The sequence below is a fragment of the Neomonachus schauinslandi genome, chromosome X (assembly GCF_002201575.2).
Source record: "Neomonachus schauinslandi chromosome X, ASM220157v2, whole genome shotgun sequence".
Taxonomy (NCBI): domain Eukaryota; kingdom Metazoa; phylum Chordata; class Mammalia; order Carnivora; family Phocidae; genus Neomonachus; species Neomonachus schauinslandi.
In genome coordinates this window covers 75,296,605-75,323,385 of record NC_058419.1, presented here as the reverse complement: position 1 = coordinate 75,323,385, position 26,781 = coordinate 75,296,605, and the positions used below count along the sequence as shown (strand labels likewise).

Below are 26,781 nucleotides of genomic sequence, written 5' to 3'. Positions count from 1 at the left end.
CCTGATATTTTGCAATGAGTAGTGCTTGAGATGTTATGCTCTTCAGGAGTGGAACTCAGCTTTAGCAAGAAGGATCTGGTGTGAGATTTGGGAAAACTTACCTGGCAGAAAGAAAGAAAATCTTTTCAAGGATGTATATATTCTTGACCCTTGTTGAAATGCCATGTTTTTCTTTCTCAAAGTTGTTATGATTAGCAGTTAACTATAGTTTGATTTATTTTGTGAGGGGGGAGGGGGGAATTACAGCATTATTGCCACCACTGAAATTTTTATGACTAGAATTATTAAAGAATTGGAGTCTCTCTTTTTTTTATTGTAAGATGAGTCCAATCATTTGAAGCACAAAATTTAAATGTCATACAGCTTGTAGTTTCTTACAAAGAAACCTTTGCATTTGGAAATGCTTTTCTAGAATTTTACTAAACATGATTGTGGTATGTTTGTTTATTTGTAGGGACTGGTAACATCTGAACATACCAAACCAAACAGGCAAACTCTTGCACCATCATTACCACCACATTTTACCACAAAGGAATGTAACTGTATGTGGATTCCAAGCAGGCTAAAAAGGAAAAGAGCTGATTAGACCTCAGACTGCCCACTGAACGGGATGACGGCCACGGCTGCAGTGGAGACACCAAAAATGGAGAAGAATGCCTCCAAGGAAGAGAAACAACAGTCTAAGCAAGACAGCATGGAGCAGAGTAATGCTGACTCTGAAGAGTGGATAAACTCTGAAAGTGACCCTGAACAGATGAGCCTTAAGAGTAGCAACAATGACAATAGCTACCAACCTGGGGATGTTCAGCTGAAAAAAAAAGAAATTCCCTCTAAGCCACACCGTCAGCTCTATAGATCACCCTGCTTAGATCATCCAAGCTTCTCCCAGAGCAGCATTCTGCAAGAGGGGAAGCTTGACTTGGAAAAGGAATACCAAGCGAAGATGGATTTTGCTCTAAAGCTGGGCTATGCAGAGGCACAGATTCAATCAGTATTGAACAAGCTGGGCCCAGAATCACTTATTAATGATGTATTGGCAGAGCTTGTCAGACTTGGGAACAAAGGTGATTCGGAAGCGCAAGTCAGCTTGAGTCTGTTAGTGCCTCGGGGTCCCAGCTCCAGAGAGATCGCAAGCCCTGAGCTGTCTCTTGAAGATGAAATAGACAGCAGTGAAAATTTGAGGCCAGTTGTCATAGATGGAAGTAATGTGGCAATGAGGTAAGTGTAGCATATTTTTGCTCTTTAAAAAAAATAAAAATAAAAAAACTTTCCTGAGCTCATAAAAATCATCTTCCTTTGCTAAATGCTACAAAAGGCCCCTGGTTGTTGTCTATGGCTTGTACTCTTGTAGGTGGAGAGAGGCTAAAATGATCCTGCCTTGGCCCTTTCTCTCTTCCTTGAAATAGTTGGCAATTTGTTTTCAGGTACCCTGAAAGCAGCATCAGTGATACTTCAGTAGAGACATAATCATTCAATCTTTGTTCCTCTTGGGGTCCCTTCTCCCACTTCTACTTGCCTGGACCAATCATCCTGAGAATGCTTTTATAACATCACTTGGGGGCTTACTTGGGAACTTGCAGTAACTCCCAATTGCCATTCTACCAAATTTGTATCCCTTTGCCTGGCTTTGTGATCTGACCTTTCTCTCCTCCCATTTGGTTTTATTTTTCACACCTACCACATTTACATCAGTCGTTTTAATAAACTCCATGTAAATTATGCTGATTTCTATCCCCACTGCTTGTGTTCATGTCATTCCCCAACTTAGGAGTGACCTCCTCATCTTCATACCCATCAAAATGTACTGTCTCCATAAATACCATCCTGACTTTTCTAATCCCAATGATTATTTCTAAGTTACAGTACCTATGGTAGGTTGAATAATAGTCCCCTAAAGATGTTCACATCCTAATCTCTGGAATCTGTGAATATGTTATCTTACATGGTAAAAGAGACTTTGCAGGTTTAAGTTAAGGATTTGAGATAGGTGAAATTATCCTGATTTATCAAGATGGACTCACTATAATCACAAAGGTCCTTATAAGAGGGAAGTAGGCAGCAGGATAAGAATGAGTAGTAAAAGATGTGATGACAGAAACAAGAGGTCGTGTGATGTAAGAAGGAAGCCATTAGCTAAGGAATGTGGGAAGGCTCTGAAACTGAAAATGGTAAGGAAACAGATTCTCTCCTGAAGCCTGCAGAAACAACACAGTCTTGTCAGCACATTGATTTTAGAATTCTGACCTCTTGAACTAAAAATAAATAAGTTGGTGTTATTTTAAGACACTAAATGTGTGGTGATTTGCTATAGAACAATAGTAAATACATAACCAAGACTGCCTTCATACTTTATTCCATACTTTCTCATATAATTTTTTAAATTTCATGTCAGAGATCTTTAGGAATCCTTTCTTCCATTTCTTTTTTTTTTTTTCAAAAACAAAAGTAAACTGTTGGGGTTTCATCAAAATAAAAACCTCTTTTCATTTCTAAAATGAGTTGTCATTCAGTTTGGCTTAAAAATTCTGAATGTTTGGGGCGCCTGGTTGGCTCAGTCAGTTAAACATCTGACTCTTGGTTTCGGCTCAGGTCATGAAATCAGGGTTGTGAGATCAAGCCCTGCATCAGGCTCTGCACTCAGCAAGGAGTGTGATTGAGATTCTCACCCTCTGTTCCCCTCCCCCTGCTCTCTCTCTCAAAGAAGTAAAGAAATCTTTTTAAAAAAAATTCCCAATGATCAGGAGCCCGTTTCCTACTGAGCCTATCATTGCTTGATGAACTCACTGGAATCTTAGACTGTACACAATCAGAACAAAAGTAAAAAGCCTTAGACCAGCAAGTTTTTCATTTGATTATCCCATTGTTCTGGAGGGCAGGGACCTTGTTTTATGCCCCCCTCCCTTCCAGCAGCCCTTATTTTGTTTCCTAATTTCAAGAGTCTCTTATGGTTTGTCTCCCTCTCTGGTATCATCTTGTTTCATTTTTTCCCTCTCTTCCCCTATGATACTCTGCTTTCTTTCTTAAATTCCACATATCAGGGGAGGGAGGCAAGATGTCAGAGGAGTAGGGGACCCCATTTCAACTAATCCCCTGAATTTAGCTCGATATCTATCAAAACATTTTGAACACCCATGAAATCAGCCTAAGATGTAAGAATATATATCTGGATTTCTACAAGCAGAAAAGCTACTGCTTTTTGCAAGGTAGGATGTGTGTAGTCATGAATCTGTAGGGAGATATTGGAAGTAAACAGAAGAGGGGGGAACCTCCATAAGCCGGCTCCTGGAAAGTTATATAACACCAGAGCTCAAAATCAGAACCCTTAGAAATCTGCTCTAGTGAGAGAAATCTCTCTCTGAAAGGGGCTCTGGAAATGAAAAGGCAGAATTCTAGGTAGGGCATGGCACTGTGGTCTCAGGATCTGAAGAGTCACAGAGCGAACGGGAGTGCCTGAACTGGTAGAGTGCCTGAGCAGTGGAACCAGAAAGCAGATTATGGTCAGTGAGGCCAGGAAGGGATTCTCAGCTTGGATCACCATAAACTGAGCTGGGCTGGTCAATAATTGCTCTTTTCCTGAGCAGCCTGAAAAAGTCTGGAACCTGCGCCTGACTGTGCCAAAGCTCCCAGGGCAGTAGCAGCCCAGAAAGGACATTAGAGTGGCACCTAGACATGATCCAGGAGCTTCAGGTGTGTGCACGAGACCCCATGGCCACTCATGGTTTTAGACTCAAAAAGGTCAGTGGCATTCCCTGGCCCCTGGGACTACCTCTGAGAGAGTTGAAGTGGGTGCATGCCGTGGGAGGCTGCAGTTTTCAGCACATACAGAAGTGGAGACTGTTTATCCTGGAGCGTTTATTAAAGAGGCCAGGCTGTGATCTTTCTGCTCTGGGCCAGAGGTTTGGGTGCAGCCATTTTTGCTCTGATCCTCTGAAGAGGTGTGGAAAGACTCCAGGGGAAAAAAGCCACACAGAGAACCAGTTTGCACTGAGCCCATCCCCCTGACAGGGGGTGGGACAACTCTGCCCAGGCAGGGATACCTGAGAAACACCGCAGCAGGCCCTTACCCTAGAAGACAGTCTGGAAGAACAGGTGGACAACAAGTCCATGGATCCCATAAGACTGTAAAATTTCAATGCCAGGGGAAAATAGTATATTGAGCTCCAGGTGTTGCCTCACGACTCATTTATTGTTCAGATAAAATTCTCCTTTTCTTTTTTTTCTTTTTCTTATGCTTTTTCTCTTTTTTTCTTTTTATTTTTTCTCATTTCAACTAGATGCTTATTATACCAACTTATATTTCATAGTCACTTTTTAACTTGTATTTTTTCACACCTGTCTTTTTTATAGATATATGCTTCATTTTACTCCTTTTTTCACTCTATTCAATTTTATCTTTATATATATAGACATATATATAAGTTTTACTTTTTAAAGATTTTATTTATTTGTCAGAGAGAGACAAAGAGTGGCAGGCAGAGGGAGAAAGAGGCTCCCTGCTGAGCAAGGAGCCCAATGCAGGACTTGATCCCAGGACCCTGGGATCATGACCTGAGCCGAAGGCAGATGCTTAACCAAGTGAGCCACCCAGGCATCCCATAAGTTTTACTTTTGTTGCAATTTTGGGATGTAATGTCTTCTAACACACAGACCAAAATTCACCCAGGAACAAGTGGAACACCCTGCTTAGTCCACACTGCAAAATTATAATCTCTCTTACCTTCCCCCCCTTTTTTAAAAAAAAATTTATTCTTGTGTTTCATTTTGGCTTTGTTTTTCTGTGGTGGCTTCCAACTACTCAGGATGTTGCTAGGGTGCAACTTGCTTGGGATGTGGTTGATATTTTGGACTCTGTTCATTCGCCCACCCATTGTTCTCTGGACAGAATGACAAGAAGGAGGAACTCACACAAAAAAGAACCAGAGAGGGTGTTCTCTGCCACAGAGATTATCAATATGGATATAAGCAAGATTCAAAGATAGAATTCAGGATAGCAATCATAAAGTCAATAGCGAGGCTTGAATAAAGCATTAGTGACAATATAGAATCTATAAGGGCGGAAATGAGACTAATCAGGATGAACTTTAAAATGCTGTGAATGAGATACAGTCTAAACTGGATACTCTAACAGCCAGGGTAAATGAGAGAGAGGGCTAGAAAGTATATTTGAGTAAATCATAGCTGAGAACTTCACTAATTTGGAGAAAGAAACAAGCATTCATGTCTACGAGGTAGAGAGATCCTTCCCAAAATCAATAAAAATAGATCATCACCCCAACATATAATAGATAAGCTTGCAAATCATACAGCCAAAGAAACTATCCTGAGAGTAGCTAGGGAAACAAGGTTCCTTACATATCAAGGGAGAAACATGAGAATAACATCAGACCTAGCCACAGAAACGTGGCAAGCCAGAGAGGGCTAGCAAAACATATTCTGGGTACTAAATGAAAAAACATACAGACAAGAATACTTTATCCAGCAAGGCTGTCATTCGGCAAGACAAGAATACTTTATCCAGCAAGGCTGTCATTCAGCAAGACAAGAATACTTTATCCAGCAAAGCTGTATTCAGAGAGATAAAGAGATTCCAGGACAGGCAGAAACTGAAAGAATATGTGACCACCAAGCAGACCATCAAGAAATATTAAGGGGGATTCTGTAAGTGAAGAGAGACCCCAAGAGTAATATAGACCAAAAAGAAACAAAGCCAATCTACAGAAATGGGGAATTTACAGGTAATACAATGATACTAAATTCATATCTTTCAATAGTTACTCTGAATGTAAATGGACTGAATGCTCCCATAAAAAGACACAAGGTTTCAGATCGGATAAAAAAGGAGGACTCATCCATAAGCTGTCTACAAGAGACTCATTTTGAACCTAATGACACCTCCAGATTGAAAGTGAAGGGATGGAGAAAAATTTACCATGCCGAAGGACCTCAAAAGAAAGCTGGGGTAGCGATCCTCATATCAGACAAATTAGATTTTATTTATCTATTTTTATTTTATTATGTTATGTTAATCACCATACATTTAAACCAAGGACTGTAGTAAGAGGTGGAGAAGGACACTATATCATACTTAAAGAGTCTATCCAACAAGAAGATCTAATAATTGTAAATATCTATGCCCCCAACAGGGAGCTGCCAATTATATAAACCAATTAATAACTAAAATAAAGAAACATATTGATAGGAGAAGGGGGGAAAGATGGCAGAGGAGTAGGGGACCCTATTCCACCCGGTCCCCGGAATTGAGCTGGATATCTACCAGACCACTCTGAACACCCACAAAATCAGGCTGAGATGTAGGAACATAGATCTGGATTTCTACAAACAGAATATCACAGGCAGTTGGCTTCAAGGTACAAAGAGGGGAGCTGTGATTCTGCGGGTAGATATCAGAGGATAAACAGAAGGGGGAGGGAGCCAGCCATGGGGATCCTACACCCCCAGTGAGAGATAGCATCCCACACTGGGGACGAGGCACAGACTTGCAGACTGGTAGCGGCAAGGAAAGGACTTTAGGGCAGCCCCCCTGATGGAAACATGGAGCGGTGGGGCTCCATGTGCAAACTGGGGGCGGCTAGCAGTTTTAGAAGCACAAAGGGCAGAGACGTGCCCTGACCTGGAGGCGAGGACTGGGAGTGTTGCTGAGGGGCACACAATCCAGGACTGCAGTTTTTAGCAGCACAGAGAGAAATGGAGATAGTGTGGCTTGGAGAGCTCACTGAAGAACAGACTGTGATCTCTCTGCTCTGAGGCAGAGGGTTGGAAATGGTCTCTTCTGCTCTGACTCTCGGAAGAGACACAGAAAGCCACCAGGGAAAGCAGCCAGAGAACAAAAGCCCCCAAAAGCGGTCTTCACTGACCCCAACCCTGCCACAAGGGGCAGGGCATCTCTGCCAAAACAGGGTTGCCTAAGGAACAGCACGACAGGCACCTCCTCCAGAAGACAGGCTGGGAAAACAAGATACCAGAAACCCTAAGGTCCCTAGAAAACAGGTGCCTCTTCCTTGGGTTGTGGTCATTAATTTAGACTCTATACGTTCCCTCAACCACCCAGCAACAGAATGACAAAGAGAAGGAACCCCCAAAATAGGAAAGAATCAGGATTATGACATCTGCCACAGATTCACAAATGGATTCAGATATAACCAAGATGTCGGAGATGGAATCCAGGCTAGCAATTGTGAAGACAATAGCTAGAATGGAGAAATCAATTCATGGCAACATAGAGTCTAAGGCAGAAATGAGAGCTGAAATGGCAGAACCTAAAAATGCTATCAATGAGATCCAATCTAATCTAGATAATCTAAGAGCTAGGGTAAGTGAGGCAGAAGAATGAATTATTGACCTGGAGGACAATTTAATAGATAAAAAGGGAAAAGAGGAGGCCAGGGAAAAACAACTCAGAATCCATGAAAATAGAATCAGAGAAATAAGTGACACCATGAAGCGTTCCAGTGTCAGAATTCTGGAATCCCTGAGGGGGTGGAGAGAGAGAGAGAGGACTAGATATATATTTGAGCAAATTGTAGTTGAGAACTTCTCTAATCTGGGGAATGAAACAAACATTCGTGTCCTAGAGGAAGAGAGGACCCCTCCTGAGATCAAGGAAAACAGGCCAACACCCCGGCATGTAATAGTAAAACTCACAAATCTTAGAATCAAGGAAAATATCTTAAGGGCAGTTAGGGGGAAGAGATTCCTTGCATACAGAGGAAAGAACATCAGAATTACGTCAGACCTATCCACAGAGACCTGGCAAGCCAGAAAAGCCTGGCAAGACATATTCAGGGTACTAAATGAGAAAACATGCAGCCAAGAATACTTTATCCAGCAAGGCTGTCATTTAGAATGGATGGAGAGATGCAGAGCTTCCAAGGCCGGCAGAAACTGAAAGAATATGTGACGACTAAGCCGGCCCTGCAAGAAATATTAAAGGGGGATTCTATAAAAGGAGAAAGACCCCAAGAGTGATATTCAACAGAAATTTATAGGGACAATCTATAAAAACAACGTCTTCACAGGCAACATGATGACAATTAATTCATATCTTTCAATAATCACTCTCAACGTGAATGGCCTAAATGCTCCCATAAAAAGGCACAGGGTTGCAAATTGGATAAAAAAACAGGACCCATCCATATGCTGTCTACAAGAGATTCATTTTGAACCAAAGATACATCCAGACTGAAAGTAAAGGGATGGAGATCCATCTTCCATGCCAGCGGACCTCAAAAGAAAGCTGGGGTAGCAATTCTTATATCAGACAAATTAGATTTTAAACTAAAGTCTGTACTTAGAGACACAGAAGGACACTATATCATTCTTAAAGGGTCTATCCAACAAGAAGATCTAACAATTGTAAATATCTACGCCCCCAACATGGAAGCAGCCATCTACATAAGACAACTGTTAAGCAAAATAAAGAGTCATATTCATAATTATACGTTAATTGTAGGAGACCTCAGTACTCCACTCTCAGCAATAGACAGATCATCTAAGCAGAAAATCAACAAAGAAACAAGTGTGAATGACACACTGGACTAGATGGACCTCATAGATATATACAGAACATTCCACCCTAAAACAAAAGAGTACTCATTCTTCTCGAGCACACATGGAACCTTCTCCAGAATAGACCACATAATGGGTCACAAATCAGGTCTCAACTGATACCAAAAGACTGAGATTATTCCCTGCATGTTCTCAGACCATAATGCTTTAAAACTGGAACTCAATCACAAGAAAAAATTTGGCAGAAATTCAAACACTTGGAAGCTAAAGACCACTCTGCTCAAGAATGTTTGAGTCAACCAGGAAATCAAAGAAGAACTTAAACAATTCACGGAAACCAATGAGAACGAAAACACATTGGTCCAAAACCTATAAGATACTGCAAAGGCAGTCCTAAGGGGGAAATACATAGCCATCAAAGCCTCACTCAAAAAAATAGAAAAATCCTGAATTCACCATCTAACTTTACACCTTAAAGAACTAGGGAAAATGAAGAAATGATGCCTAAGCCACACATTAGAAGAGAAATAATTAAGATGAGAGCAGAGAACAATGAGTTAGAAACCAGAAACACAGTAGATCAGATCAACAAAACTAGAAATTGGTTCTTTGAGATAATTAATAAGATCAATAAACCACTGGCCAGACTTATCCAAAAGAAAAGAGAAAGGACCCAAATTAATAAAATTATGAATGAAAGGGCAGAGATCACGACTAACACCAAGGAAATAGAAAGAATTCTTAGAAATTATTATCAACCACTATATGCCAATAAGCTGACCAACCTGGATGAAATGGATGCCTCCCCGGAAACCTGTAAACTACCAAGACTGAAACAGGAAGAAACTGACAACCTGACTAGGCCAATAACCAGTAACAAGATTGAAGCAGTGATCATAAACCTCCCAGAAAACAAGAGTCCAGGGCCTGAGGGATTCTCTGGGAAATTCTACCAAACATTCAAAGAAGTAATAATACCCATTATCCCGAAGCTGTTTCCAAAAATAGAAAGAGAAGGAAAGCTTCCAGACTCATTCTATGAAGCCAGAATTACCTTAATCTCCAAACAAGGCAAAGACCCCATTAAAAGGAGAATTTCAGATCGATATCCCTGATGAATATGGATTCCAAAATCCTCAACAAAATCCTAGCTAATAGCACCCAACAATACATTAAAAAGATCATGTACCATGACCAAGTGGGATTTATCCCCAAGAAGCAAGGGTGGTTCAACATTCGCAAATCAATCAGTGTGATAGAACACATTAATAAGAGGAGGGAGAAGGACCATATGGTCCTCTCAATTGATGCAGAAAAAGCATTTGACAAAATACAGCATTCTTTCCTGATTAAAACTCTTCAGAGTATAGGGATAGAGGTAACATTCCTCAGTTTATAAAATCCACCTATGAAAAACCCACAGTGAATATCATCCTCAATGGGGAAAAGCTGAGAGCCTTTCCTTTAAGATCAGGAACACGTCAAGGATGCCCACTCTTGCCACTATTGTTCAACATAGTACTAGAAGTCCTAGCCACAGCAGTCAGAAAACAAAAAGAAATAAAAGATATTCAAATTGGCAAAGAAGAAGTCAAACTCTCTCTTTTCACTAATGACATGATACTTTATGTGGAAAACCCAACAGACTCCAACACCCCCAAATTACTAGAACACAAACAGCAATTCAGTAATGGGGCAGGATACAAAATCAATGCACAGAAATCAGTTGCTTTCTTATACACTAACAATGCAACTGTAGAAAGAGAAATTAGAGAAAGGATTCCATTTACAATAGCACCAAAAACCATAAGATACCTCAGAATAAACCTAACCAAAGAGGTAAAAATCTATACTCTAAGAACTACAGAACACTCATGAAAGAAATTGAAGAAGACACAAGAAGATGGAAAAACATTCCATGCCCATGGATCAGAAGAATAACATTGTTAAAATGTCTATGCTACCCAGAGCAATCTATACCTTCAATGCCATCCCGATCAAAATTCCAATGACATTTTTCAAATTGCTGGAACAAACAATCTTAAAATTTCTATGGAATCAGAAAAGACCCCGAATCGCCATGGAAATGTTGAAAAAGGTAACAAAGCTGGGGGCATCAGGTTGCCCGATTTCAAGCTATATTACAAAGCTGTGATCACCAAGGCAGCATGGTACTGGCACAAAGACAGACACATAGACCAATGGAAGAGAATAGAGAACCCCGATATGGACCCTCAACTCTATGGTGAACTAATCTTCGACAAAGCAGGAAAAAATATGCAATGGAAAACAGTCTCTTCAATAAATGGTGCTGGGAAAATTGGACTGCCACATGCAGAAGAATGAAACTCAACCATTTTTTAACACCATGCACACAGATAAACTCAAAATGGATGAAAGACCTCCATGTGAGACAGGAATCCATCAAAATCCTAGAGGAAATCATGGGCAGTAACCTCTTTGACATCAGCCACAGCTACTTCTTTCAAGATACATCTCCAAAGGCTAGTGAAACAAAAGCAAAAATGAACTTTTGGGACTTCATCAAGATAAGAAGCTTCTGCACAGCAAAGGAAACAGTCAGGAAAACAAAGAGGCAACCCACGGAATGGGAGAAGATATTTGCAAATGACACTACAGATAAAGGGATGGTATCCAAGAGCTATAAAGAATTTCTCAAACTCAACACTCAGAAAACAAATAATCAAGTCAAAATATGGGCAGAAGACATGAATAGACACTTCTCCAAAGAAGACATACAAATGGCTAACAGACACATGAAAAAATGTTCATCATCATTAGCCATCAGGGAAATTCAAATCAAAACCATCCTGAGATACCACCTTACACCAGTTAGAATGGCAAAAATTGAGAAGGTAAGAAACAACAAATGTTGGAGAGGTTGTGGATAAAGGGGAACTCTCTTACGCTGTTGGTGGGAATGCAAGTTGGTACAGCCACTTTGGAAAACAGTGTAGATGTTCCTCAAAAAATTAAAAATAGAGCTACCCTATGACCCAGCAATTGCACTCCTGGCTATTGACCCCAAAGACACAGATGTAGTGAAAGGAAGGGCCATATGCATCCCAATGTTCATAGCAGCAATGTCCACAATAGCCAAACTGTGGAAAGAGCTGAGATGCCCTTCAACAGATGAATGGATCAAGAAGATGTGGTCCATATATACAATGGAATATTACTCAGCCATCAGAAAGCATGAATACCCAACTTTTGCATCAACATGAATGGGACTGGAGGAGATTATGCTAAGTGAAATAGGTCAAGCAGAGAAAGTCAATTATCATATGGTTTCACTTATTTGTGGAACATAAGGTATAGCCTGGAGGACATTAGGATAAGGAAAGAAAAAATGAAGCATGGGGGGGAATGCATACAGGAGACAAACCATGAGAGACAATGGATTCCAAGAAAAAAACAGGGTTTTAGAGGGGTGGGAAGCATGGATAGGTGAGCCCAGTATGAGTATTAAGGAGGGCACATATTGCATGGAGCACTGGGTGTTATATGAAAACAATGAATCATGGATCACTACATCAAAAACTAATGACGTATTGTGACTAAAATAACATAATAAAATAAATTTTTATAAAAGGAAACAGACTGATAATAATACATTAATATTAGGCAACTTCAACACTCCACTCACAGGATTGGACAGATCATCTAAGCAGAGGTTCAACAAAGAAACAAGAACTTTGAATGACACATTGAACCAGATGGACTCTGTAGATATATACAGAACTTTCCATCCTAAAACAACAGAATACTCATTCTTCTTGAGTGCACATGGAATTTTCTCCAGAATAGATCACACTTTCATCACAAATCAGGTCTCAATCAATACCAAAAGATTGAGATTATTCCCTGCATATTTCTAGGCCACAATGCTTTGAAACTGTTACTCAACCACAAGAAGAAATTTGGAAGGAATTCAAACACTTGGAGGTTCAAGAGTATCCTGCTAAACAATGAATGGGTCCACCAGGAAATTAGAGAAGAACTTAAACAATTCATACAAACGAATGAAAATGAAATCACATTGTCCCAAAACCTATGAGGCATTGCAAAGGTGGTCCTAAGAGGGAAGCACATAGCTATCCATGCCTCTCTCAAAAAATTAGAAAAATCCCAAATACACAAGCTAACCTTACACCTAAAGGACCAGGAAAAAGAGCAGCAACTAAAGCCTAAACAAAGCAGGAGAAGAGGAATAATAAAGATTAGAGCAAAAATCAATGAAATAGAAACTAGAAAAACAGTAGAAGAGATCAATGAAACTAGAAGCTGGATCTTTGAAAGAATTAATAAGATTTATAAACCTCTGGCCAGACTTATCCAAAAGAAAAGAGAAAGGACCCAAATTAATAAAATCACAAATGAAAAGGGAGAGATCACGACTAATACCAAGGAAATAGAGACAGTTGTTAGAATTTATTACCAGCAGCTATATGCCAACAAACTAGGCAATCTGGAAGAAATGGACCTATTCCTGGAAACTTATAAACTACCAGGACTAAAACAGGAAGAAACAGACAATCTGAACAGACCAATAACCAGCTAGGAAACTGAAGCAGTAATGAAAAACCTCCCAAAAAACAAGAGTCCAGTGCCAGATGGCTTCCCAGGGGAATTCTACCAAACACTTAAAGAAGAAATAATAACCTATTATACTGAAGCTGTTTCAAAAAGCAGAAATGGAAGGAAAACATCCAAACTCATTCTGTGAGCCCAGCATTACCTTGATGCCAAAACCAGACAAACACATCATCAAAAAGGAGAATTACAGACCAATATCCCTGATGAACATGGATGCCAAAATACTCAACAAGATCCTAGCCAATAGGATCCAACAGTTCATTGAAACGATTATTCACCAAAGCCAGGTGGGATTTATTCCTGGGATGCAAGGGTGGTTTGACATTTGCAAATCAATCAGCGTGATAGATCACATTAACAAAAGAAAAGACAAAAACCATATGATGCTCTCAATTGATGCAGAGAAAACATTTGACAAAATACAGCATTCTTTCCTGATTAAAATGCCTCAAAGTATAGGGATAGAAGGAACATACCTCAATATCATAAAAGCCATCTATGAAAAGACCACAGTGAACCTCATCTCAAAGGGAAAAAGCTGAGAAATTTTCCCTTAAGGTCAGGAACACAACAGTGATGCCCACTCTCACCACTATTGTTCCCAGCCTCAGCAATCAGACAACAAAAAGAAATAAAAGGCATTCAAATTGGCAAAGAAGAAGTCAAACTCTCTCTCTTTGCAGATGACATTGTACTTTATGTGGAAAACCCAAAGACTCCACCCCAAAATTGCTAGAACTCATACAGCAATTCAGCAATGTGGCAGGATACAAAATCAATGCACAGAAGTCAGTTGCATTTCTATGCATTAACAACGTAACTGAAGAAAAAGAAATTAAGGAATTGACTCCATTTATAATAGCACCAAAACCGTAATATACCTCAGAATAAACCTAACCAAAGAGGTAAAGGATCTATACTCTAGAAACTACAGAACACTCATGAAAGAAATTGAGGAAGACACAAAGAAATGGAAAAACACTCTATGCTCATGGATTGGAAGAATAAATATTGTTAAAATGTCTATGCTATCCAGAGCAATCTACACTTTAAATGCAATCCCTATCAAAATACCATCATCATTTTCCACAGAGCTGGAACAAATAAACCTAAAACTTGTATGAAACCAGAAAAGACCCAGAATCTCCAGGGCAATTGAAAAAGAAAAGCTGGGGCCATCACAATGCCTGACTTCAACTTATATTACAAAGCTGTGATCATCAAGACAGAATGGTATTGGCACAAATACAGACACATAGATCAATGGAACAGAATAGACAACCCAGAAATGGACCCTCAACTCTATGATCAACTAATCTTTGACAAAGCAGGAAAGAATATCCAATGGAGAAAAAACAAAGTCTCTTCAATAAATGGTGCTGGGAAAATTGGTGAGATACCACCTTACGCCAGTTAGAATGGCAAAAATTGAGAAGGTAAGAAACAACAAATGTTGGAGAGGTTGTGGATAAAGGGGAACTCTCTTACACTGTTGGTGGGAATGCAAGTTGGTACAGCCACTTCGGAAAACAGTGTAGATGTTCCTCAAAAAATTAAAAATAGAGCTACCCCATGACCCAGCAATTGCACTCCTGGGTATTGACCCCAAAGACACAGATGTAGTGAAAGGAAGGGCCATATGCACCCCAATGTTCATAGCAGCAATGTCCACAATAGCCAAACTGTGGAAAGAGCTGAGCCACATGTAGAAGAATGAAATTGGACCATTCTCTTACACCAATCACAAAGATACACTCAAAATGATGAAAGACCTAAAAGGAGGACAGAAATCTATCAAAATCCTAGAGAAGAACACAGGCAGCAACTTCTTTGACCTCGATCACAGCAACTTCTTGCTAGATATGTCTCCAAAGGCAAGGGAAACAAAAGCAAAAATGAACTATTGGGACTTCATCAAGATAAAAAGCTTCTGCACGGCAAAGGAAACAGTCAACAAACTAAGAGAAAACCCATGGAATGGGAGAAGATATTTGCAAATGACATATCAGCTAAAGGGCTGGTATCCAGAATCTATAAAGAACTTCTCAAACTCAACACCCCCCCCCAAAAAAACAATCCAGTCAAGAAATGGGCAGAAGACATGAACAGACACTTCTCCAAAGAAGACATACAAATGGCCAACTGACACATGAAAAAATGCACAATATCACTAGCCATCAGGCAAATACAAATCAAAACTATAGTGAAATACTACCTTACACCAGTTAGAATGGCAAAAATTAACAAGGCAGGGAACAACAAATGCTTGAGAGGTTTTGGAGAAAGGGAAACCCTCTTACACTGTTTGTGGGAATGCAAACTGGTACAGCCACTCTGGAAGACAGTATGGAGGTTCCTCAAGAAGTTAAAAATAGAGTTACCCCACAACCCAGCAATTGCACTACTGGGGATTTAACCCAAAGATACAGATGTAGTGAAAAGAAGGGCCCTCTGCACCCCAATGTTCATAGCAGCAATGTCCGTAATAGCCAAACTGTGGAAGGAGCAAAGATGTACTTCAAGATATGAATAGATAAAGAAGATGTGGTTCATATATACAATTGAATATTACTCAGCCATCAAGAAAGATGAATACCTACCATTTGTATTGACATGGATGGAACTGGAGGGGATTATGCTAAGTGAAATAAGTCAAGCAGAGAACGACAATTATCATATGGTTTCACTTATATGCAGAACATAAGCAATAGCTTGGAGGACCATAGGGGAAGGGAGGAAAAACAGAATGGGAATAAATCAGGGAGGGAGACAAACCACGAGAGACTCTAGACTCTGGGAAACAAACTAAGGGTTACAGAAAGGAGGGGGTGGGGGATGGGGTACCCAGGTGATGGGTATTAATGAGGACACATGTTGTGATGAGCACTGTATGTTATATGCAACTAATGAATTGTTGAACACTACATCAAAACTAATGATGTACTGTATGTTGGCTAATTGAACAAAATAATAAGAAAAATTTTCTCCGGTGATTCTGATAAATTCCTGGCATAAAAAAATAAAGAATTCTACATATCAATGAGATCATATGATAGTTGTCTTTTTCTGTTTGACTTATTTCGCTTAGCATAATACCCTCTAGTTCCATCCACATTGTTGCAAATGGCAAGATTTGATTTGTTGATGGCTACCTAATATTCCATTGTACATATATATCACAACTTCTTTTTCCATTTTCTTGAGGTCATTTGCTAATGCTAGTAACATAGCAAAGTGAGAACTTGAACTTACATCTTCGGGTTTCAAATGAATGAAATGAAACTAATATTTATAAACATCTGTTCTTTTTTTCTTTTTTTTTCCAAGTTTTTATTTAAATTCCAGTTAGTTAATATAGTGTAATGTTAGTTTCAAGTGTAGAATTTAGTGATTCATCACTTACTTATAACAACCAGTGCTCATCACTATAAGTGCTAGGCACTTTTGCATACATGATTTAATTCTCACCAAAAACCCTACAAGAACAGACTAATTAGGCTCATTTTTGCAGGTGAGGAGACTCAGGTTCAGAGAGGTTGAGAAACTGCCCAAGGTTATGCCAGTAATAAATGACAATGCTTGTATTGAAATCTGAATCTGACTCCAATGCTTCTTTGACAATATAATGCAATAGTATGTGGCTATTAGTGTTATTAAGAATAAATTAATGATGTACTGTATGGTGACTAACATAACATAAAAATTAAAAAAAAAAAGAATATTTGAGGTGTACCTGGATGCCTCATTTGGTTAAGTGTCTGACTTCAGCTCAGGTCATGATCTCAGGATCCTGTGATCAAGCCTTGCCTCAGGCTCCCTGGTCAGTGGGGAGTCTGCTTGTCCCTCAGCTCCTCCCCCAGCTCATGCTCTCTCTCTCTCTCTGTGTCACTCTCTCTCTCTCAAATAAATAAATACAATCTTTAAAAAACAAAAAGAATATTTGACATTCTTCCTGGTAGCAGAGAATACATTTAAGATTTCCTTTTCCAAACCTTTAAATCATGACAGCATAGTCACAAGGTTGGTAAAGCATGTGAGCCCTCTCCCCTTTTTTACTTAGGGAAAACTAGAAGCATAGTAACAAGAATATTAAATGGCCTGTACACAATATGAAAGTAATCAGAATGATACAGTGGGCCAGCGAAAAGCAGAGTGTGATTTCTATGTTCAAAGGGCCAATGGTAACTCTGCTCTTCTCCTAATAGGCATAAACTGGAGTAATTTCTGAGGGAAGAGGTATGGGATCTGCCAAACTCAACCTCTTGCCAAACTAGACCCTCCAAAACACCTTAGATTAGACCAGTTTTCCAAAGCCTATATTTCTTTAAGTGTTTTTTGTTTTGAATGTAGGGATGATAAGAACCCAGGACTTCCTTGAGGACTTTGACTTCATGGTGATATAAGACCTCCCTTATTTTTGGACTTCTGTTCAAGGATTGCTGGTTATAAAAGACACTGTAGTATGGTTCCTTTGCTTTGTAAGGAATACTGAAGAGATTAATTACCAAGGCAATTAGTTTCAACATATCTAGTCTATGCCAGTAGCATACTGTCATACTGATGGGAAGATGATCTTTTGTTTTTTGTAGGAGTTGCTTTGCTAAATTAAAGATGCCTCACACAATTTAAATAAAGCAGGAAAAAAAACAGTACTAAACCTTATTTTTAGGAGCATATTAAAATAGTACATAGTGAACCACATGATTTTCTAAAATTACCAGCTGCATCCTTGTTAGCATCTCTTTCCTTTTCTGACAGGTTAGTTACTGATGAGTCCCATTTATCCTGCAATCACATTTCACATGGTCAAAGTTCAGTGCCATAGTCTGCTTATGAATTTGTTAGTGCTGATAATCTAAATTTGGCTTGTTTTCCACATTGGTTAACTGTAACTTTATCATTAGATTAGTACTTCTTAGACAAACTACATATTAACATCTATTGTTCCTCAGCATGTTATATGAGCCTGCCTTGAAATCATGATGTGTTGTCATCTACAACATTTGCTTAACATTTGCAGTAGTGGTGTTCCTGTGATTCACATACTGATATAAGCTAAGATCCTAAAGGGTATGTTCATTGTAAGAGCTGCCTCCTTGGGGATGAAAAATCCATTTCAGAGGAATTAAAGCTTTCAAATGTAAATGCCGTCATATTCTTTAAGTCTGAGTGAAACCCAAATATTTAAACCCTAAAAAAAGGGCAGAGGAATATGCCAGTGACCCATCTGCTAGGCAGAATTTGGCTTGGAACCTGGATCATAATATGTATCTAAGCTAGTTTATAGAACAAAGTGAGATATTCTGTCACCAAGACACTTGGTAACTTGCAGGTCTAGGTTTTTAGATTACATTTTATTTTTTTAAAGATTTTATTTATTTATTCATAAGAGACAGAGAGAGAGGGAGGCAGAGGGAGAAACAGGCTCCCAGGGAGCCCGTTGCAGGACTCGATCCCAGGACCCTGGGATCATGACCTGAGCCGAAGGCAGACGCTTAACCAACTCAGCTACCCGGGTGCCCTAGATTACATTTTAGATAGGCTTTTAGATCCTAATGTTTGAAATTGCAAAATAATATTTTGTGGGTTGGGACTAAAACAGGTCATCTTGCAAGAATCACTTTATTTTCCAGTATTTTTTTTCATTTATGCATTCCTCAAATATTTATTGGCACTAAACTTTGTATACTGGGCCCTTCTGTAGGAATTTACTGCCACCTTCATCAATGTTGAAAATGAATTCTGATTCCTATTGGGCATTTGGTATGCTTCATGGAATGGGCCAATGGCATGATTTTAATACACTTTCAATGGAATACTATAGGCATTTTACATTTTTCTAACATGATAATTTTCAGTATGTTCAGAATTTATATCAGAATACAGATGTATCAAAATATTAACAGTGTTTGTCTCTGAGAGGTAGTAAAACAGATCCCACAAGGATTTTTCTTTATATTTTATGTATTTTCTACATTTTATAATATAAATATATATTACTCTTATAAAGATGAAAGATGTTTTATTGAAGAATAATTGACAATACAATACAATATTGTATTAGTTGCAGGTGTACAACATAGTGATTTGTTACTTATATACATTACAAAATGGTCACTACATAAGCCTACTTACCATCTATCATCCTACAAAGTCATTACAATATTATAGGCTATATTCCCTATGGTGTACATTACATTCTCATGTCTTATTTATTTTATAACTGGAATGTTGTATCTCTTAATCCCTTTCACTTATTTTGTCCATCCCCTACCCACCCACCCCTCTAGAAACCAACAGTTTGTTCTTTCTCTCAGTTTCTATTTTGTTTTATTTGTTCATTTATTATGTTTCTTTATATTTTACATATCAGTGAATTCATATGGCATTTATCTTCCTCTGTCTTACTTATTTCACTTAGCATAATACCTTCTAGTTTCATTCATGTTGTCACAAATAGCAAGATTTAACTATTTTTTATGACTGAGTAATATTCCTGTATCTCTCCCCCACACACACCGTGTGTGTGTGTGTGTGTGTGTGTGTGTGTGTATCACATCTTTATCCATTCATCTATTGATGGACATTTAGGTTGCCTTCATGTCTTGCCTGTTGTAAATAATGCTGCAGTGAACATAGGGGTACATAGGTCTTTTTGATTAGTGTTTTCATTTTCTTTGGGTAAGTACCCAGATATAGAAAAACTGGATTGTGTGGTATTTCTAATTTTAATTTTTTGAGGAACCTCCATACTGTTATCCATAGTAGCTGCCCCAATTTACATTTCTACCAACAGTGCACAAGTGTTCTTTTTTTTTTTTCACATCTTTGTCAATACTTGCTATTTCTTGTCATTTAGACACTAGCCATTCTAAATGGTGTGGAGTGATATCTCATTGTGGTTTTGATTTACATATCCTTGATGACTAGTGATGATGAGCATCTTTTCATGTGTCTGTTAGTCATCTGGATATCTTTGAAAAAATGTCTATTCAGGTCTCTTACCCATTTTTAATAAAACTATTTGTTGTTATTTTAGCACTGAGTTCTATGAGTTTTTTTAATATATTTTGGAAATTAACCATTTACCAGATATATCATTTGCTAATATCTTCTTCCATTCAGTAGGTTAACTTTTTGTTTTGTTTCGTTGACAGTTTCCTCTGCTGTGGAGCAGTTTTTTCAGTTTGATGTAGTCCAAAATATTTTGTTTTTGTTTCTCTTACCTGAGAAGACAGCTCCAGAACAATATACCTAAAGCCTATCAAGAGTTTACTGCCTATGTTTTCTTTAAAGAGTTTAATAGATTCAGGTCTGACATTTAGATCATTAATTTTTATTTTATTTTATCTTATTTTATTTTAATTCCATTATAGTTAACATATACTGTTATATCAGTTTCAGGTGTACAATATAGTAATTCAACAATTGCATACATCAACTGGTGCTCATTGACAAGTGCACTCTATAATCCCCATCACCTATTTCACCCATCCTTCCACCCACTTTCCCTCTGGTAAACAGATAATTATCTGTTTGTTCTCTAGTTAAGAGTCTGTTCCTTGGTTTCTCTCTTTCTCTCTCTCTTTTTCCATTACTTATTTGTTTTACTTCTTAAATTTCACATATAAGTGAAATCATACGGTATTTGTCTTACTCTCACTGACTTATTTCCCTTTGCATTATACTCGTTAGCTCTATCCATGTAGTTGGAAATGGCAAGATTTCATTCTCTCCAAGGGCTGAATAATATTTCATTGTTTACATATGCCACATCTACTTTATCCACTGATCTATTGATAGACACTTGAGTTGCTTCCATAATTTGGCTATTGTAAATCAAGTTAAAATAAACACTGGGGTGCATGTATCCCTTTGAATTAGTGTTTTTTATATTGGGGGTAAATATCCAGCAGGGCAATTACTACATCATAGGGTAGTTTTATTTTGAACTTTTTGATGAAACTCTGTACTGTTTTCCAGAGTGGCTGCACCAGTGTTCATTCCCACCAACAGTGCAAGAGAGTTCCTTTTTCTCCACATCCTCACCAACACTTGGTGTTCCATATGTTTTTCAGATGAGATCGGGCGCGTTCAGGGTGGTATGGCCGTAGTCTCCATATGTTTTTCATTTTAGCCACTCTGAGAGGTGAGAGGTGATATCTCATTGTAATTATGATTTGCATTTCCCTGATGATGAGTGATACTGACCATCTTTTCATGTGTCTTTTGGCCATCTGTATGTCTTCTTTGGGGAAATATCTTCTGTCCATTTTAAAATTCAATTATTCATTGATTAATTCAGAAGTTTTTATCTTGATGAAGTCCCAATAGTTTATTTTTGCTTTTGTTTCCCTTTCTTCAGGAAACATATCTAGTAACAGTTTGCTAAGGCTGATGTCAAAGAGGTTACTGCCTGTGTTCTACTCTAGGATTTTGATGGTTTCCTGCCTCATGTTTAGATCTTTCATCCACTTTGAATTTATTTTTGTGTATGGTGGAAAAAAGTGGCCCAGTTTCATTCTTTCACATGTTGCCATCCAGTTTTCCCAGCACCATGTGTTGAAGAGACTGTCTTCTCTCCAGTGGATATTCTTCTTACTTTGTCAAAGATTAGTTGGCCATATAGTTGTAGGTCCATTTCTGGGTTCTCTATTCTGTTCCATTGATCTATGTATCTATTTTTGTGTCAGTATGATACTGTCTTGATCACTACAGCTTTGTAATACAACTTGAAGTCCAGAAATGTGATGTGTCCAGCTTTGCTTATCTTTATCAAGATTTCTTTTGTGGTTCCATACAAATTTTGGGATTGTTCATTCTAGCTTTGTGAAAAGTGATGGTGGTATTTTGATAAGGATCACATTAAACTTGTAGATTACTTTTGGTAGTATAGACATTTTCACAATATTTGTTCTTCCAATCTATGAGCATGGAATGTTTTCCCATTTTTTTGTGTCCTGTTCAATTTATTTCATCAGTGTTTTATAGTTTTAAGAGTACAGGCATTTTATTTAGTTAAGTTTATTCCTAGGTATCTTATAGTTTTGAGTGCAAATGTCAATGGGGTTTATTCCTTGAATTCTCTTTCTGCTGCTTCATTATTGGTGTATAGAAATGCAACAAATTTCCATACATTGATTTTGTATCCTGTAACTTTACTGAATTCATGTATCAGGTCTAGCAAATTTTTGGTGGAGTCTTTTGGGGTTTCTACATAAGATATCATGTCATCTGCAGATACTGAAAGCTGTACTTCTTCCTTGCTCATTTGGATGACTTTATTTCTATCTGTTGTCTGATTGCTGAGGCTAGGAGTTCCAGTACTATATTAAATAACAATGGTGAGAGTGGACATCCCTGTCTTGTTCCTGACCATAGAGGAAAAGCTCTCAGTTTTTCCCCACTGAGGGTGACATTAGCTGTGGCTTTCTCATATATGGCCTTTCTATGCTGGTGCATATTCCGTCTATCTCTACTTTGTTGAAGGTTATTATCAGGAATGGATGTTGAACATCATCAAATGTTTTTTTAGCATCTTGTGAAAGGATCATATGGCTCTTATCCTTTCTTTTATTAATGTGGTGTATCACATTGATTGATTTGCAAATATTGAACCATCCCTGCAACCCAAGAATAAATCCTACCTGATCGTGTGAATAATTCTTTTAATATATGGTTAGATTCAATTTGCTAGTATCTTGTTGAGAATGTTTGCATCCATGTTCATCAGGGATATTGACACAATTCTCCATTTTAGTGGGGTCTTTGCTCTTGGAGTCAGGGTAATACTAGCTTCATAGAATGAGTTTGGAAGATTTCCTTCCATTTCTACTTTTTTGAATAGTTTGAGAAGTATAGATATTAACTCTTCTTTAAATGTTAGGTAGAATTCCCCTGGGAAGCCATCTGGACCTGGACTTTTGTGTGTTGGGAGATTTTTAATTATTGATTCAATTTCTTTGCTGATTATCAGTCTGTTCAAATTTTCTATTTCTTCTTGTTTCGGTTTTGGTAATTTATATATTTCTAGGAATTCATCCATTTCTTCCAGATTACCCAATTGGTTGGCATATAGTTTTTCATAATATTCTTTTATAATTAATTTCTGTGCCCTTGATTGTTATTTCTCTTCTCTCATTTGTAATTTTATTTATTTGGTCCTTTCTCTTTTCTTTTTGATAAGTCTGGCTATACGTTTATCAATTTTATTAATTTTTTCAAAGAAACAGCTCCTGTTTTTGATCTGTTTTATTGTTTTTTTTAAGTTTCTATATCACTTATTTCTGCTCTAATCTTTATTATTTTCATCTTTCTGTGGGCCTTAGGCCTCACTTGTTCTTTTTCTAGCTCTTCTAGTTGTAAGATTATGTTTTTTATTTGAAAATTTTCTTGCTTTTTTTTCAAATTGCTATTTAAATTCTAGTTAACATATAGTGTAATATTAGTCTCAGGAGTAGAATTTAATGATTCATCACTTCAACATAACATCCAGTGCTCATCATAAGTACCCTCCTTAATACCCATCATCCATTTAGCCCATCTGTCACCCACAACCATCCATCAGCCCTCAGTTTGTTTTCTATCATTAAGAATCCCTTATGGTTTATCCCTCCCGCCTTTATTTTCCCCTTCCCATACGTTCATCTGTTTTGTTTCTTAAATTCCCCATATGAGTGAAATCATATGGTATTTGTCTTTCTCTGACTCATTTTTTCGCTTAGCATAATATACTCTAGGTCCATCCACATCATTGCAAATGGCAAGATTTCATTCTCTTTTGTGGCTGACCAATATTCCATTCTATATATATATGCACCACATCTTCTTTATCCATTCATCAGTCAATGGACATTTGGGCTTTTTCCATAGTTTGGCTGTTGTTGATAATGCTGCTATAAACATTGAAGTGCATGTATCCTTTTGAATCTGTATTTTTGTATCATTTGTCTAAATACCTAGTAGTGCAATTGCTGGATTGTAGGGTAGTTCTATTTTTAACTTTTTGAGGAACCTCCTTATGTTTTCCAGAGTGGCTGTACCAGTTAGCATTCCCACCAACTGTATAAGAAGGTCCCCTTTTTCTGCATCCTTGCCAACATCTTTTGTTTTTTGTGTTGTTGATTTTAGCTATACTGACAGCTGTGTAGTGGTATCTCATCATGGTTTTGATTTGCTTTTCCCTGATGATGAGTGATATCGAACATGTTTTATTAGTCATCAGTAAATCTTCTTTGGAAAATGTCTATTCATGTCTTCTGCCCATTTCTTAACTGGATCATTTGTTTTTTGGGTGTTGAGTTTGATAAGTCTTTTATAAATTTTGGATAATGACCCTTTATCAGATATGACATTTTCAAATATCTTCTCTCCTTCCATAGGCTGACTTTTAGTTTTGTTGATTGTTTCTTTTGCTGTGCAGATGCTTTTTATCTTGAAGAAGTCCCAATAGTTCATTTTGCTTTTGTTTCCCTTGCCTCAGGGGCATATCTAGGAAAAAGCTGCTATGGCCAATGTTGGAGAAGTTACTGCCTTTGCTCTCTTCTAGGATTTTTATGTTTTCAGGTCTCTTACTTAGGTTTTTAAACCATTTTGAATTTGTTTTTTTGTGTGTGTGGTGTAAAAAAGTGTTTCAGTTTCGGGCGCCTGGGTGGCTCAGTTGGTTAAGCGACTGCCTTCGGCTCAGGTCATGATCCTGGAGTCCCGGGATCGAGTCCCACATCGGGCTCCCTGCTCAGCAGGGAGTCTGCCTCTCTCTCTGACCCTCCCCCCTCTCATGCTCTCTATCTCATTCTCTCTCTCAAATAAATAAATAAAATCTTTTAAAAAAAAGTGTTTCAGTTTCATTCTTTTGCATGTTGCTGTCAGTTTTCCCTACACCATGTGTTGAAGAGACTGTCTTTTTTCCATTGGGTATTCTTTCCTGTTTTGTCAAGGATTAGTTGACCATATAGTTATCGGTCCATTTCTGGGTTTCTATTCTGTTCCATTGATCTATGTGTCTGTTTTTGTGCCAGTACCATATTGTTTTGAAGACTACAGCTTAGTAATATAACTTGAAGTCTGGAATCATGCTGCCTCCAGCTTTGTTTTCCTTTCTTAAGATTGCTTTGGCTATTGGGGTCTTTACATGTCATTTCATAGAAATTTTAGGATTGTTTGTTCAAGTTCTGTGAAAAATGATGGTAGCATTTTTATAGAGATTACATTATATGTAGATTACTCTGGGTAGTATAGACACTTTAACAATGAGCATAGAATGTTTTTCCATTTCTTTGTGTTCAGTACAATTACTTTCATAAGTTTTCTATTATTTTCAGGGTAGAGATCTTTTACCTTTTTGGTTAGATTTATTCCTAGGTAGCTTATAGTTTTTGGTGCAATTTTAAGTGGGATCAATTTCTTGATTTCTTTTTCTGCTACTTTATTATTGGTGTATAAAAATGCAAAAGATTTCTGTGCATTGATTTTATACCTGTGACTTTGGTGAATTCATGTATTAGCTCTAGCAATCTGTTCGTGGAGTCTTTTGGGTTTCCTACATATAGTATCATGTTGTCTGCAAATAGTAAAAGTTTGACTTCTTCCTTGCCAATTTGGATGCTTTTATTTCTTTTTATTGTCTGATTATTAAAGTTAAGATTTCAAGTATTATGTTAAATAGCAATGGTGGGAGTGGACATCTTTGTCTGTTCCTGAATGTAGAGGGAAAGCTTTGTTTTTCCCAATTAAGGATGCATTAGTTGTGGATCTTTCATATATCACCTTTATGATGTTGAGGTAAGTTCCATCTATCCCTATTTTGTTGAGGGTTTTTATCAAGAATGGATGCTGTATTTTGTCAAATGTCTTTTCTGCATCTAGTGAGAGGATCATATCGTTCTTATCCTTTCTTTTATTAACGTGGTGAAGTCACATTGATTGATTTGGGTATATTGAACCACCCCTGCAGCCCAGAAATAAATCCCACTTGATTGTGGTGAATAATTCTTTTAATATACTATTGAATTCGGTTTTCTATTATCTTGTTGAGGTTTTTTACATCCATGTTCCTCAGGGATATTGGCCTATAATTCTCCTTTTTACTGGGGTCTTTGTCCGGTTTTGGAATCACTGTAAAGCTGGCCTCATAATGGAGTTTGGAAGTTTCCTTCCATTTCTATTTTTTGGGAACAATTTGAGAAGTATAGGTATTACCTCTTCTTTAAATGTCTGCTATAATTCCCCTGGGAAATCATCTCGCCCTAGACTTTTATTTGTTCAGAAATTTTTAAAATTATTTTATTATTTTTTATTATTTTTTATTTTTTTATTACTGATTCCATTTCATACTGGTTTCAGTCTCTTCTTTTTTTTTTTTTTTTTCCTGTTTCATTTTTGGTAGTTTGTATGTTTCTGGGAATTTGTCTGCTTCTTCCAGATTGCCCAGTTTTTTCGCATATATATTTTTTCATAATATTCTCCTACGATTTTTTTTTGTATTTGTGTGGTATTGGTTATGATCTCTTCTCTTTCATTTGTGATCTTAATTATTTGTGTCCTTTCTCTTCTTTTTGATAAATCTGACTAGGGGTTTATCAATTTTATTAATTCTTTCAAAGAACCAGGGGCTCCTGAATGGCTCAGTTGTTAAGCATC

The 26,781-nt window shown here is 37.8% G+C and overlaps 1 protein-coding gene across 1 annotated transcript in view; it reads left to right on the top strand.

Annotated features, from left to right (window-relative positions):
• Positions 1 to 610: 610 nt before the first annotated feature.
• Positions 611 to 26,781, top strand: part of ZC3H12B (zinc finger CCCH-type containing 12B) — a 78,347-nt gene continuing 52,176 nt past the window's right edge. The window contains exon 1 of the mRNA XM_021679912.1: positions 611 to 1,218. Coding sequence (XP_021535587.1) covers positions 611 to 1,218 — 608 coding nt within the window. The remainder of the gene's footprint in view (positions 1,219 to 26,781) is intronic.